General features: G+C 48.4%; 1 protein-coding gene across 3 annotated transcripts in view; it reads right to left on the minus strand.

Moving 5' to 3' along the window:
• Nucleotides 1-6,605: 6,605 nt before the first annotated feature.
• The window catches only part of AGAP1 (ArfGAP with GTPase domain, ankyrin repeat and PH domain 1), a 322,590-nt gene continuing 314,164 nt past the window's right edge, over nt 6,606-15,031 (minus strand). For all 3 annotated transcript variants that reach the window (XM_059476344.1, XM_059476343.1, XM_059476341.1), the window contains 2 exons: nt 8,985-9,240; nt 6,606-7,722 (listed from right to left, as the gene is read on the minus strand). In XM_059476344.1, the coding sequence (XP_059332327.1) occupies nt 7,519-7,722; nt 8,985-9,240 (460 nt within the window). In that variant the 3' untranslated portion in view covers nt 6,606-7,518. The remainder of the gene's footprint in view (nt 7,723-8,984; nt 9,241-15,031) is intronic.

Consider the following 15,031-nt stretch of genomic DNA (forward strand, 5'->3'; position numbering starts at 1 on the left):
TGCACCATTATTGGCTCCTCTGCCATCCCAGCTCCTGGACAATCCCTCATCTTTATGTCTGGCAAAGAGTGACAGGAGCTGGAAAAGGAATCAGTGGAACCACGAAGACTCAGGCAAAGAACAAGCTGCAACCAACAAGTTTTCTTGTCTTTATTAGAAAGAGACCTATACAATATAGCAGCCTCTCTCTGCAGTACTTTACAGCTTTTTTTGTTCCTTTTTTTTTAATTTTTATTTTTATTTTTAATTATTCAGAATACTGTACAGCTGACACAAAAAATCTCGACGTGTAGAGAGAGAGAGAGAGAGAGAGGAAGGGGGAACATAATACAAACTGGCATACTTAATCAAACCCAAATAATAGGAAACAACAAGCAAAGTGAAATGTTTGTCAATTGGTTTAATTACAGTACAAACAATATAAATAAAGCATCATCGAGTCATTGTAAAACAAACTTGCTGGATGAGGTAATATAAAAACAACAACAAAAGACCTTTTTTTTTTTGCCTTTTTTTCTTTTTTTTTTTTTTTTAGAATTTCCACACTGTCTCATCATCATTTATACATTATTATTTACAGAAACAGAAAACAAACAAAAATAAACCGAAACCCCAACAACCCAAACCTTGCTATGAAGCCTGCCATGTGCTGGGTACCTCCTGCCTCTGCCCCAGGCAGGTGTTCCCTGCTCACCTGGGCTCCCTCCCTGCTCAGCTGGACAGACAAACACCACAAAGCAGAAGGACCTGGAGGATTTGGGGGCTGAACACAAAATCTGCTGCTCAGGGCTGGGCCAAGCTTTTGGGAGTTGCTCAACTCCTGCTGAAGCCCAGGGGTTTTAAGGCAGCAGGAGCTGCAGATCCGAGCTCTTGGCTGTTCCAAGAGTTAGGAACATCACCAAAGGAGTCCCTGGTGTTTTGGGGGACACTCCTGCCCCAAACCCCCCTCAGCCTGTGCACCCACATGCAGCCACCAGTGAAAGGGGCTCCTGACAGTGACACAGCAAGAGGGACACCTGGGACTGGCAGATGGGCACATCCTCTTCTCCTCAGCAGATTCCATGGAGAATCCAGCTGAGCCCCTGCTTACCTCAGGAAAAAGCACTGGAGGGGGTTTTCAACAGCACTTCCAAGGAATTGAGGGAGTGGGAAAGGCAAGATCCTCCCATTGCTTCCAAGATCCTCTAATTTTTCCCCACAGCTCCTTCCTGCCCTCTCCCTGTGGAAGGACAAGAAAGCACAGCCAGGGCAGAGGTGGCGGCGGCAAGGCTGGCTCAGCTCCGGCCAGCCTGCAGCACCCCAGGTTTGTGACACCCCCACTGCAAAATTCTGGAGCCAGTCATGGCCAAGGACAGCTGAAGGGAGGGATGAGGAGCTGGAGACAGCTCTTAGAACATCTCCCTTGGAAACATCTCCCCAACAGCCCCACAAGGCAGCAGGACCCCAAGGGCTGCTCAATCCCTGACAGCTCACTGGTCCCACAGCCAGGTTCAGCCAGAAAGATGGGTCTCAAGCAAATTGGTATTTAAAAGAGCCTCTGAAATGCCAGACTCTGTCCCTTCTACCTTCAGGATATCCTTCCCTGGAGCTTCCCACCCCTAGGGCTGGTCAGAGGGATTTCCCCTCTCCAGTGAGGGAGGGTGTCTCCCCTCCAGCCCTGCAGGCCAAGCTCAAGGCTTTCTCAAGCTGAGGAAGGAATGCCTGAAGGAATTGGATTTTTGGAAAACCCCTGAGGCTGCAGCAAGCCTGGAGCTCATCTCCCTGCACCTCCCCATCCCTCCAGCCAGTGTCTGGTCTGACTCCAGCTGGGATAAACTCCCATCCAGAGGCTGGCTCCAGCTCCTGGTGGTGATTAGGGCATTCCCACAGTCCCTGACAGCACTGTGGCACCAGCACACACACACACAGCAAGTGCAAAATGACCTCCAGGTGACACCTGAGGGCTCAGGACACCCTGGCTGCACCTCACCCACCGGTTCAACTCAGCTCAACCCCTACATTTGGGATGCAGATGCCAAACCCCCACATTCAGCACCAAAACCCTTCTTGGGCCCTGCAGGAGGAGTCTGGGCTTTGGGGCACAGAGGAGACGTGGACAAGCTCTCTCTGTGAGGGGTTTTCCTCCTCGTGCCCTGCAATTCCTGAACACCAGCGAAGTGTTTTCAGCTACTTCAGGAGTACAAAAACCCCACATGGATCAGTTCTGGAAAGAGGGGAGGAGCAGGGAGCATTCAGTGCCAGCAAGCAAGGTGCCACCGTCCCCAAGGCATGCCATGAGACCTCTGAGGTGCCCCCCACCCACCCCCCTCACATCCTGTACACAACACACAGATGGAACAATGAGTAGCTCTGAAGCACTGCAAAACAGCCAGGCCCTAGCACTGGAAGCGAAAATAAACCACATCCAGAAAATCCATGGCTGAGGGGAAGCTGAGGCTCTGCCTGCCCACAGAACCCAATGTGCCACAGGGGATTGGGCTGCAGGCAGGCACAGGGAGATGAAGAGGTTAAAACTGCTGAAATGCACAAAGACAGCTTTATTTTATCCACCCACAAGCAAAATCCTCCCCCCTGAATATGGTAGGAAACGATGGGAGTTCATTCACCCACATCTTGCTGTCACCCTGAAATGAAACATGGGGCCAGAAACATGCTTGGCAATTTGGGGCTGAAGATGGCCCTAAAAAAACCCCAGACTGACCTTTTACTTTTCAGAAATCATGCAATTCCCCTCTCTAAACGTGAACTATTCACAGCTCCTGACAATCCTGGCCAAAAGCCCTCAAACCTCCCTTTAAAATGTGGGACAGACTCAGTCAAGTCAAGGTAAACTGTCCCAATATTTACTGTAAAAACTGGCCCATGCTAAACAACAAAGCAAAACCTACAAATATCCTAAACCAACAAATCCACCCATCTACAGCTCTGGATGTTTTGCTCTACGACCTCTATTATTATTTTCCAATAAAACCATTCAAACCAACCTTCCTTTTTTTTTGGTAGCTTAGAACTCAAAACTCACTGCAGAACCTCTTGATTTGGGGTAGTTCAGTGTTTCTTTTTTGCCTTGATAAGAACTTTACTCCGGAGCAGTTTTGGGTTTTTTTCCCTCTTGTGCAGCAAACACAAGAAGATCCAAACCTGGCTTTTCTGTGCAGTAAATGTTACCCACAAACCATCCAGAATGGAAGGTGTGGAACTGAGGGTCCACAGGCAGAGATCCCACCTAAGGACAGGATTGCTGCAGCAGCCCCCAGAGGGGGAAGGAAGATGCCTGACAGTGAGATGAGGAGGGGGAAGTTGTCTCCTCTCCAGCCAAGCTGCCCCAAAGTTTGGTCCCCAACGCTGCCCTCGAGTCCCCCCTCTGACAAGAACCACGTAACCAAACATGAAATGACCATTTCACCAACAACAAACCCCACAAACCATCCCTGTTAAGGTGCAAAGGCGACTCCCCGAGACGTTTGGGAAGGGCCCCTTGGGGACCCCCTTGTGAAATCTGTGCTTGTCTCCACTACCACTACTCTGAACTAGAAACTACAAATTACTTCATTTCTCCTGATCTCCGTACAAATATAAAAGCTGAAGCTATTCCAACCCCATAGACTCTAATTTTTCTACATTACAGTGCTGGAGATCGCTTCCACACCCGGACCTGCGCTCCCACCTCCGCTCCTCTCCCCACATGACTCTGCCTTCTCTGGCCCAGGCAAATCTCCAAGTGCAGCTAAAGCTTCTTCTTGCACTAACACACATAATTTAAGGGAAGGGGGACAAGACAGTGAATTAAACAATGTTTACACAGTTATTTTACACTGCACCCAAATGCTTCAAAGTCCTCTCCACCTTCCAGGAGCTCACCCGGCTTTCCCAGCAGCACCAAGGTTCTCCAAGCTTTCCTTTCTTTTCCCTGCTCCTTTTTTCAACCACCAAAATTGGAAATCTGGCAATGGGAGCCCTTGGCCAAATCTCTGCATTCAGGGCAGAATTTTCCCATGGTTGGGTCTTTTTCCTTCACGAAGAGCAAGGAGAAAGAAGGGAACTGTCCTGGCAATATCCAGGCTCAGCTGTGACACATCCAACTGAATTCCACAGCAATTAGCCAAAGGGAGGAGGAAATATGGAAACACCAGTGGCTGAGCTGCTCCTAGTGTTTTAGTCATGGATAAAGTGCAGAGGAAGGGGGATTTGAAGGTATCTGGGATGAAGGGAAGGGTTTGGGGGTGCAATGCCAACCACTGCCACAGCCTCCAGAGAAAACAGCTCTGGCTGCTGGGTGTCTGCTGGGATTTCTCATGGACTGGGTCACAGCTAGGGCTTGTTTTGTTCCCAACATGCTCCAAGGGTGTGAGGGTTCCAAACAAGCAACAAGAGTGGCTAAACACGAGCCAAGGAGTGGCAAAGGGGTGGAGAATGGAGTGAAAGCATCAGGAACCACGATTCCTGTGGGATCTCCAAGTGCCAGGGGGCCTTGCCTGATTCTGCACCTGGATGGCTCCAGGAGCAGCCTCTGCAAAGTGCAAACACATCCCCTGACGAGCCTGGGAGCTCTCCAAGCCAAGCCCCACCAGGATCCAGCAGGTCCCTTCCAGCTCAGGATATTCTGGGATCTCCTGACCTTCCAAGGGAGCTCTGCCACCTGCAGGGCTGGGAATTCTCCCCACAGACCCCCAGTCCACACTGCTTCAACACAGTTATGCCAACACTTAGGGGAAAACCACATTTAGGTTAAAAGCAACCACGCTACCACTTAATTAAAGCAGCACTTCGCTTGCCCGGATGCATAATTTTTCCTGTAATAGACTGGAATTTCCTCTCCTAAAAATATTCTGTGTTTTTTCAAGGGTTGGCCTCAGAAGATTTTTAGGAAAGGACCCTGAAATTTGTCCTCCTGCAATCTGCCTGGTTGCCCTTGTTTCTCAAACATCACCCTCAGCCTTGTCAGAGGAAGGTGGCCAAAGAGAGCATTAAACAATGTACAGAAAATCATCTCAATTAAGGAAAAAATCCCAGTTCTGAAAAGGAATGTGCACTTTGAACCCTGGGTTTGAAACACTGGACTTGGTTTTTGGGATACAAATGCCCTGGATGCTCCTGGGGGGAGCTCTAGCACCTCTGGGATTGCCATTCCCGAATCCCTGCTGTGGCAAAGCTCCTGAGCACCAGCACACAGAGGGGGTTTCACAGCATCCCACATCAGCTGGGCTGTCCCCTTCCTGAGGGACCACCTCCAAGTACCAAATGTCAGGAATGGTGGAGAAATGGCAGTTCAGACAGACACCTTTTCTGAATTAAAAAGAAAAAAAAAAAATTCAAATATTTAGAAGTATCCCAGGGGGAAGGGAATCAGCTGTGTCTGGTGCAGTCAGCCTTGGCTGGCTGGAGAAAGATTCCCTCCCCCAGATACTCAAAGGTCTAGAATACAACAAAGTACAAAAGGACAACACCACCAAAGAGGAGAAGCTGGTCAATATCCCTGTGCTTCCACCTCAAGGCTCGTTTTTCAGCCACAATTTTGCCTCAAATCCATAATTTTTCATTTTTTTTTGGTTTTCCTTAAGATAACCACGCGGCATTTCCTCCTTTGCATTTTTCCCACATTCAGTTTATTCAGCAACTGCTCCTCCCATTTGTGTGCTGAGTGAAACCAGAGCCCCAAGGCAGAGCACCACCAAAGGCTTGGGAAATACACAGGAGCAGGTAGATCTGCAAATTGCTCTGCTGTGTGCACCTCCCTGCCTTCACATAATTGCTCCTTTGCCATCCAATTCAGTTGAGTTTTCAACTTTCCCCATGATAAACCATGCCCCCATCCCCACATTGCCATAAGCCACTTCTAAAGAAAAAAGAAAAACAACAAAAAAAAAAATCACTTTTCTTCCTGCCAAAACCTCTGCTTCCCCACGCCAGAATGCTGCTAGTGGGAGGCAGGAGAAGCTGGGATGCAAGACCAAAATGGCCCAATCAGGTGTTAAAAGTTGGAATTGAAAGGAACTGTCCAGGGCACTTGCACAAGCCATTTTTCTCGCCGAAAGCAGCCCTGCCCGCCGTGCTGAAGGCTATCAATTCTGAACTTAATCAAATCTGATCTTCCCCCAGCCAGAATGGGCCTTTTTGTCTTGGCTTGTGAAAGCTTCCTGACTTCTGGAGTAAAATATATTTACAGTGCTGAGGAACAGCCTCTTTTCTCCTTCCTAAATGCTTTTTTTTTCTCTTCCCTGATCTCCTTCTGATATGTTGTTCCTCACAGGCTTTGGAAAGAAGAGTTCACTGCTGGGGATATTATCAATGTACAATAATGATCTGTAACCCACAGATCCTAACTAGTTGCACATTATTTAGTTCACATCCATTACAGTTTATAAATTAACAGAGACGTAATTTTCTGTACAAAAAAAAAATCAATGTATATTTACGGTCCTTTTTTTATTCAAATAGATTTTAAATACATAGAATCTAGAGACACAATACAAAAATCTGTATAAGTTAGGCAATGCATCACAGGAGTGACCAAAAAACTCAACACAATTTACCTTGGCAAAATGACAGAACCTATTTCTGCTGGCTGAAAACATAAAAAAAAAAAAAAAAAAAAAAAATTAGCCTTTAATGCATTTATTAATTTCACCAAACGCACTTGAAATGTTGTTTTCCACAGCAGTATTCATTATTCCTTTTTGTGTTTCAGGCTTACCCTTATTTATTTTTTCCATTTTGTTTTTACACCAAGGAGACTGCAGTCAAATAACACTCAGCAACTCATTTCCTCTCTTTGGACTGAAAAATTAAACAGATACTAAATTATGACAGTGAATTTAGAAAGGAGGGCTCCAAGGGCTCGAAAGAACATGTCTGAGATAATATGATGCTTCTAAGAATATTGCAATCACATCCAAGCAATCACCGAAGCGTGCCATGTAACTACCTCCTCAGCTAATATGCTTTTTTCTCCGTGATGACTAATCATGTTCTATTAAACAGCAGTAATGCTGGAAGAACTCAACTATACAAGTGTAATGAAGCCAGTATTCTCCCCGGACAGATTAGCTACAACTGATTTGACACATACCATCATAGGAGCTTCAAACCTGACAAACTCTGTGCTTGCTTCTGATTTATGCCGTCAAGCTCTTCGGGAGAAGAGAATGGAAATCCATGCGCCGCAGAGGTGAAATGTTCTGATGTGCTTCACTGTCACTTAGGGAAAGTCACCGTCTCTCCTGCCTTCTTTCCTTCTTTCTTTCCTTCCTTCCACTCCGGCTCGCCTCTCCCCGCGGTGCCGGTGCCACCCGGCACGGCCCCCAAACCCAGGGCCTGCCCGGCATGGCCCCCAAACCCAGGGCCTGCCCGCAGCCCCCGCGCTCCTCCCGGGCCCCCCGCGCTCCGCTGGCACTCGGGATGGACGCAGGGAAAAGGGAGGAGGAGGAGGAGAGGCAGCGGACTCACAGAGCGGAGCTGCGATGGCGATGGAGGAATGTGAGGCTGCGGCCGCCGCCGGGCTCAGCCAAGGCGTTCCCCTCAGATGATGGTGGGCATCCTCCCGCCGCTGTTGTTGCGGTTGTTGTTCTTCCTGGACAGGTTTGGGGTGGCCATGAGGGCGAAGCGCTCGTCGGGGCAGCCGTACTGCAGCAGCACGTCGATGCACTCCTGGCTGGAGGCCTGGCGGGCGTAGGCCAGCGCCGTGTTCCCGTGGGCGTCGCGCGCCATCACGTCCACGCCGTACTGCGGGGTGACAAGAGGGGGGAATCACAAACCACAAATGGCACCTGAGCTGTTGGGAGCTGGGGTGTGACAATTTGGGGAGGGGGTTTGGTATTGGAGGCGAGGGAGGGTGAGGGAGCAGCCTGGCAACAAGAGCACGGCAGCGCTGAGCCATGTATGGAAAAAATGTTTCTGAGGGAAGGACAAAATCGTGTGGGACAAAATCTGCCCTAGCAGACTCCAAGCTAAGAGAATCTCTCCTTCCTCCTTTCCCATGCTCTCCCTTGCTTTCCAACAAGCAGCAGAGAGGCAGAAATGTGCTTTTCTACCACCCTCTGAAAGCATGCAGTGAGGAACACCCACCCTGAGGCCATGGCGCCCTGAAGCCCTCCAGGAGCAGCTCTGGCCCATCCTGCTGAGGGACACAGCCCAGCCCTGGCAGGAGTCCTTGCCCAGATGAGGAGCTTCAGCAGCTCGATCCTGAGGCCATGGGGCCCTGAAGCCCTCCAGGAGCAGTCCTGGCCCATTCTCCTGAGGGAGGGCAACGAGTCCCTACCCATGTGAAAAATGCATATTTTGTGATTGGCTTTTCACAAGTATTAAAATGACTATTATATGTCTTGTGTTAGAAAGTGATGCTGTATTAATTCTCTTAAGTAGTGTGTTAAATATAGTTTTAGGTTATAAAAGATGTTAAAATAGAAACAATGCTATGTAGGATACTTTTTTTAAAGAAAGGACTCGCAGCAAGATAGCAGCCACAGGACATCTGAATCTTTCAGAGAAAGAGAATTTATTGCTCCATTATCAGAAGAAATGAACTTCTTCCCACCTTGCTCAGCCCTGAAGATGCTGACAAGATTCAGAGGAAGAAGCTGACACTGACCAGACAGAATCCTGTATTTGAATGGAATTTATGCACCATGTATGAAGTGTATGAATATGCAACAGGCTGTTGCTTTTAAGGGTTAATCCTCTGGTAATGTGGATCCTTTTTCGGGTTTGTGCTTGTACCCGGACATCCATAACTCTTTGGTTCTATTGTCTCGTATTGTCCTAATTCAAATTGTCCAAATTATCATTGCTCTAACTGCATTACTATTTTCACAACCATTTTATTACTATTAAACTTCTAAAATTTTAAAAAAACAAGTGATTGGCGTTTTTCATACCCATATGAGGAGCTGCGGCAGAACCACCCTGAGGCCATGGTGCCATGAACCCCCCAAGGAGCAGCCCTGGCCCATTCTCCCGAGGGCCCCAGCCCTGGCAGGAGCCCTTACCCAGATGAGGAGCTGCAGCAGCACCACGTTGCCCTTGCGGCAGGCCAGGTGCAGGGCCGTGCGCCCGTCGCCGTCGCCGCAGGTCTCGTTGACCTCGTCGCGCGTGCCGTGGGCCAGCAGCAGGATCACCGTCCTCAAGTCCTCCTCGGCCGTGGCCCTCAGGAGGTGCTGGCCCAGAGAGAGCTCCAGGCACTGCAGAGGGGCGAGGAAGAGCTTCTGCTCGTACTTGGCGCGTATCCAGAGCTCTTTTTCTTCCCTAGGGGAGCCAGAGGGGACTGGTCACTCTCAGCTGGTGTTGTAGCCCACGGTCCTCAAGCAACAAGGAGGTTGTTTGCCCTTTCAAATTCATGTCAAGAAAGCCCTCACAGGAACAGTTCAGCCAAACCTTAGGAGCAGTTCACCCAAACCTCGTATTTTTAGCAGTATTTGTGTTGTCCACTTTGCTGTTCCAGTGCTCAGGATCCTCCCTGATGGATGCTGTGCCAGCATCCATGGGGTTGGAAGATCATAACAGCCAGGAGGTTTTAAAAAGCCCTGGGCCAGCAAGAGGTCGAGGCAAGAGCCCTCACTGTGGTCACAAAGACACAACAAGGTTCCAATTCAAGGCTGGAAAACACACTGCAAAAAAAATGCACCCAATTTCTGTAACCCAGACCAGAAGTAACCAAATGGGGGCTTTGTCCCCCTCCAAACTGAGTAATGCTCCCAAAGGCATAAGGATGATTCCTCTTGTTTTGCCAAAATTCAAACCAGTGCTTTGAAGCACCTTTTCCTCCTGATGTATCAAAGAACCATCAGAAGCTTTCTGGTGCTATCAGGTTACAGCAGAACAAGGACTACAAACAAGGCCCTCCACTCGCCCCCTTTCAAAAATTACCATACAATTACATGATCTGAGAGCAACAGCCCCAGACAGAAAAAGTCCCATTTAGAGGTCCCTCAGGTAATCTGCTCAGCCTGTGAAAACCACAAACATCACCTGAGCCAGGCAACTGGGTCCTGGTGACAGATTCTCTCCTCTGGAGTACAAAAGGCCAAGCTCTGTTTACGCCTTTCAGCCGTGTTTACACTGCTCCCAGTAATCTAGTGTCAGGTTAGCCCTAATCTGTTTTTAAATACTTATGTAAACATCTCCTTCCACCAGCAAATCTGGATTAGTTTTGCATCATTTCCTGGGACATGTGGAGTGACCTTGCTGTGACCTGCCTGGATGCTTCCAGGCACAGCTTCCCAAAGCAGGCACAGATTCCCTGCCCTGGCCACAGTTTGCCCCACAAACAGGGCCAGGCCTTTTCTTCAGAGCAAAAGTGCAAACAGAAAATTAGCACAGAGAGTGCTTCTTTTACCTCAAGCCTCTGAATGGCTCCTGCAAACTAAAAGACACACACACAAAAAAAAAAGCCCCTCCACAACCCATTTGGGCAGTTGCAAATTAACCTTTGATGGCAGGATCTGATAAATGGAGTATGGCTGCAGGTATTCCAGATGGAGAGGAGGAAGAAAAGGAGTTCTGTTATCAGAATCTTTAATTCATGGTTTTTCTAATTACATTTTTTAAGGTAAAAAGCCAAACTAGAACCAGTGCCACGAAAGGGATAAACTAACACATAATTATCTACAATAAAATGGGCATTCTTGCAACAGCTTTGCTCCCAATACCCAGTTAGAATATCTTCAAGGATGTTAGCAAAGATCTCAGATGATTTTTAAACTCACACAGAGTTATTGAGACTATACACTCCGTGTTTAAAATGTGCCAGACTGGAAAATGAGGTGATTCAACCTGTGCTGTTCACCCCCAGTAACACACACCAGGGCTCTGGGAATTTTTTTTTTTTCCTATGTCCATACACCCTAAAGGCAAAATACTCCTCAGATATCTAAGTAATATATTTTTTCAGCTTAGTGAAGGGTCTGCAAATGAAACTCCCTCTCCCCCAGACCATCTTTGGAGTGAGAGAAACTTTTGACTCCTATCAGAGCACTGGTGGCTCAAGAAAAAGTCCCTTCCTATTGAGAAAAAAAGCTGTTTGACACAAATCTCCCACTTCCAATCACCATTCAGCCTAAGCTGTAACAGTGAGGCTAAACAGAGAATAACTTAGTTCAGGCAGAGGCTCTCCAAGCTTCAGGCTGGCAGGTTCACAAATCTATCAGCACCAATTTCACATTTGCTCTGCACATTTGCACAACCCTGGTGCTCCTGGAAGGATGCAAGAAAGAGAGACAGGGATGCCCCAGTCCAGCTCAGCTTTGTCCTACTGCCTCAAAAGGCTGGGGAAAGAAGAGGAACCTCTTTAGAAGCCAATGGCACAGGACGGGGAATGTGCTGCCACCTGCCTCAGCGCTGGGCACCAAATGAATTCACTCAGTAAGGTCCAGTTCCACCTCTGGAGCCACATCAAGGGTTGTGGTGGAATTATAAATCAAAATAAAGGTGTTTCAGAGGCCCCAGACGTTTGGGGCAGCACATCACTGACATCAGTATGGCGTGAGATTCAGGTCTTTTTCAGCAGTACAAACTGGGCTCAAGGAAGATTTGGATGTTAGGGATGAAAACAAAACCTTATCAGAGGTGGGAGGAAAAGCACACTGGACTACACCTCATGGACAGCCATAACACACAGGGACTGCTCTCCAATGAGCATGTCCACAGACATCCTGCCTCCATCTCTGACACAAACCCTTTCATTTGGATGGGAAGTCCTGGGGACTTTCCTGCTCCACCGCTCGCATTCATCTCAGAAACCCTGACAACAAGACACAAATACTGCAATTGTTGCTCTGATGCCCCAATTTCACTTCTGGGATCCACAGCTTGTCTTGGTTGAGGTTTCATTTCCCCCAAGGAAGGCCAGTCCAAGAGCAGAGTTGTCAGCAGTAGATCACTTAACCTCATTGCAGTTCCCTGGAGGACCACTGCTCACATCCCCTGTTAGTTAATGAGCTAAAAAATGAATTATTGGAGCGGTCAGCAATAAGCAGGAAGAGGAGGCACAGTGTTTCATTTCAGCCAGCACTGACATACCTTTAAATAAATCAACTGAAGAAGAGCACGAGGAAGTGTGAGGGAGAGCAACTCATCAGGAGAAAGACACTGAACCAGTCCCTAAAATAAAGGCTAGTAAATATTGCCCTCTCTTCCTCCCTTCATTGCAAGCCCGGCAATTCTAAAGGACCCTCTCCATACCAGGCACTTTCAGCTGTAGTTGTCAAAGCCAAACCAAGACTCTTTCAGTGAACTTTCAGCAGTGGAGTCCTTGTCTCAGGAGCAAATCAAAGCTGCTGTGCTGTAGAAACAACATCTTCATGTGCTCTGATGGTCCCAATGACACCAAACACTGGGGGAGGTCTGAGCTGCCTCTTCCTCATATGCAGCAAAACGAATATATTATGAACTCCTAGATAAACTTAGAGAAATGAGCAACAGAGCCCTAAGATCAGATGTTCTTTGAGCCTTTTCTTTCTAAAAAACCGTCTTCAAACCCTGATCTGTATCTGCTGGTGCAGACTCCAAACCTCACTGAGCTTGCCCCTCACACAAGGGACACATACAGCAGAAAATCACTGCAAAACACCCCACAGAAGCAGGAATGAGTCACCAATGTTGTCCAGCAAGTGCCACCAAGCTCTCTGCTCCTGGAGGAGCCTCCATCACTCGTGAACCCCAAGAACACACAGTGGTGTGAATTACAAAACCCCTGCTGCAGCAGCAGCACTGTACACAGGTAAAAGGTTATTAGAAACAGATGAAAATTTCAGTTCTCCGTTTATTTTGATCTAATTAGGTGCTTGCTTCTCAAGATAATGTCCAATTATTTAAATTACTCTGCCAGCCACATCACATCATTATTATGTGGAAACATAAATACTGGGCACTGGAAGGGGGGAGGGTAAGCAGGGAGCATCAGAGAAGAGGAAAAGCAGATTTGCTTCCAGCACAGCCTCACTCCAGGAGCTGCCCTGTGTTCCCCAGCTGTGGGCTTGCACTGGAGATGCTCCTTGAGGAGCCCACATCCCACACAGCCCAGCCCCATCATGTGCTGCACTGGGTTTTCCACCCTACCAATGCCATCAGAAGCCTCATCCTGCTGGTACCCACCCTCCATCCTGACTCCTCCTCGCTCCCATTCACCTCTGCCTTCACCTCCACTTGTCCCTCACAGATTTTTGGTGGAGTCACACCAGCAGGCAAACAAGAAGAGAATGTGCAGGGTGGGAAAAGAAGTGGTGCTCATGCAGCGACCCAGAACTGCCTGAGTGGGCAACAGCTCGTGGCTGGAGAGCCTGGGAACTTGCCATTGGAATTCCAATCTCCAGAGCAAGAGCAGCCTTGCTCTTCCCAAAGCATGACTAAAAGGATGACTAAAATGTCATGTCGTTATCCAGAGTTACTCACCACTTGTTAAAAAGCTGGAACAAATTCTGAAGGTTGAATTAGAAAGACAGTGGACGGCAGGTATTTACCATGGCCCAGCATTGATTTCCCACCACCAGAAATGAGAGCAGGCTCCTTACAGGCGCTTTGAAGTGAAGTTTTATCCTCCACACCTCTGACAACACTGAAAAGCTCCTGGTTTTTTTTCATCCTTTCTTCTCTCCTGCTACAGGAACTAATTCTGTAAGGGAGGAGGCCTCTCAGTGGTGTCTCCACGGTGGCTGTGCAGGTGCTGTGCCCGTGTGTTGCCATTTCTGGTTGCTCACTGAAGTACAACCCTTTAACGCTGTGGTAACCTGGCCAGCTCAGCAAGAGCTCTGCCAAATTTCCTCTCCTGTTGGCCAGCTGACAAGGTTAATGTGTCTCTTCCAAGAAAATGAAGTAAATCTAAGCCACTGCACCTCCCAAACTCCTGGAAGAGCCCCAGGATGTGTCATTAGCTTCGTGGTCCAGCACACAAGGAGCACATATCACCTAATGACCAGCTGCATGTGCGGGGCTTCCCCATTAAACATGATTCCAAAAAATGGCACTGCTTTGGACAGGACTGGCGATGCAGGCTTGGGATGGGTAAAAAGAAAACACTGAGGGTGGGGGCAGGATTGCAATGTTGGAGAAAGGTTAAATGCAATTAAAATGATGCTTTTAATTGCAACAGCAAAAGCGGGGAGGAGAAGAAGAGAGGGCGAGAAGAAAGGGGCTAGCAGCAAGGAATTTCCAAAGTGCCTTCCTGCCCCGAGCAAAGCAGGAACTGGGAGGAGAGGCATGGAAGAGGGGCTGGGAACAATGTGCTGAGAAAACACAGGGGCTTCCTCTCTCTCTGCAGGAGAAGACCCCTCTGCTGCATTGCAAAGGCAGCGCTGGGCAGCTGAGCGGCTCCGCGCCCCGCATGCCTCCCCGCCCCGCCGCGTTGCTAAGGGGGAAGGCACGAGCCCACCGGGAATATCCAGGTCCCTGGCAAACAAGAGGGCTCCAGACAGCAAACAAAGACCGATGGGTATTTATCCCTTAATTACTGAGAGCTTTGAAGAAACGAGCCCACTGTAAATCCCGCCCGCTCGGGAACGGAGCGCGATTTATGCGCGCCGGGGCAAAGAGGAAATAAATATCTCTCTGGCTCCTGATCAATATTATGAGTGTTTTGCCAACCTACAGGGTGTTTTATGAACTGTAAGGATAGAAAGGGATCATTAATAATTAAATAAAGTCTATCTATTAAGCTTATTACTTCTCACAAGTTAAACATCCCTGACGGATGAAGGGCAGCCCCATAGGAAAGCTGTGGATCAGCCAGCCCGTGTCTTGCCTTGGACTCTGGTCCAAGTGAGCAGTGTGGTAATCCAGCCTGGAAATGATTTAGTTACTGTCTGATGGGCAACTTATCTGCCTAAGGACTGTGTTCAACCCACTCTTCAGATTTTGGTCCAGGAGACAGACAATTCAGTGCTGCAAAGTCATGCCAGACTCAGGTTACTTCTACTCTCAGTCCTTTTCAACCTAACCAAATGGCACAAATCCCTGGAAGAGTTCAAGGCCAGGATCTGAGCACCCTGGGATGCTGGAAGCTGTCCCTGCCCATGGCAGGAGGTTGGAAGGAGATGATCTTGGT

This window comes from Ammospiza nelsoni, chromosome 7 (assembly GCF_027579445.1).
Source record: "Ammospiza nelsoni isolate bAmmNel1 chromosome 7, bAmmNel1.pri, whole genome shotgun sequence".
In the NCBI taxonomy this organism is placed as follows: domain Eukaryota; kingdom Metazoa; phylum Chordata; class Aves; order Passeriformes; family Passerellidae; genus Ammospiza; species Ammospiza nelsoni.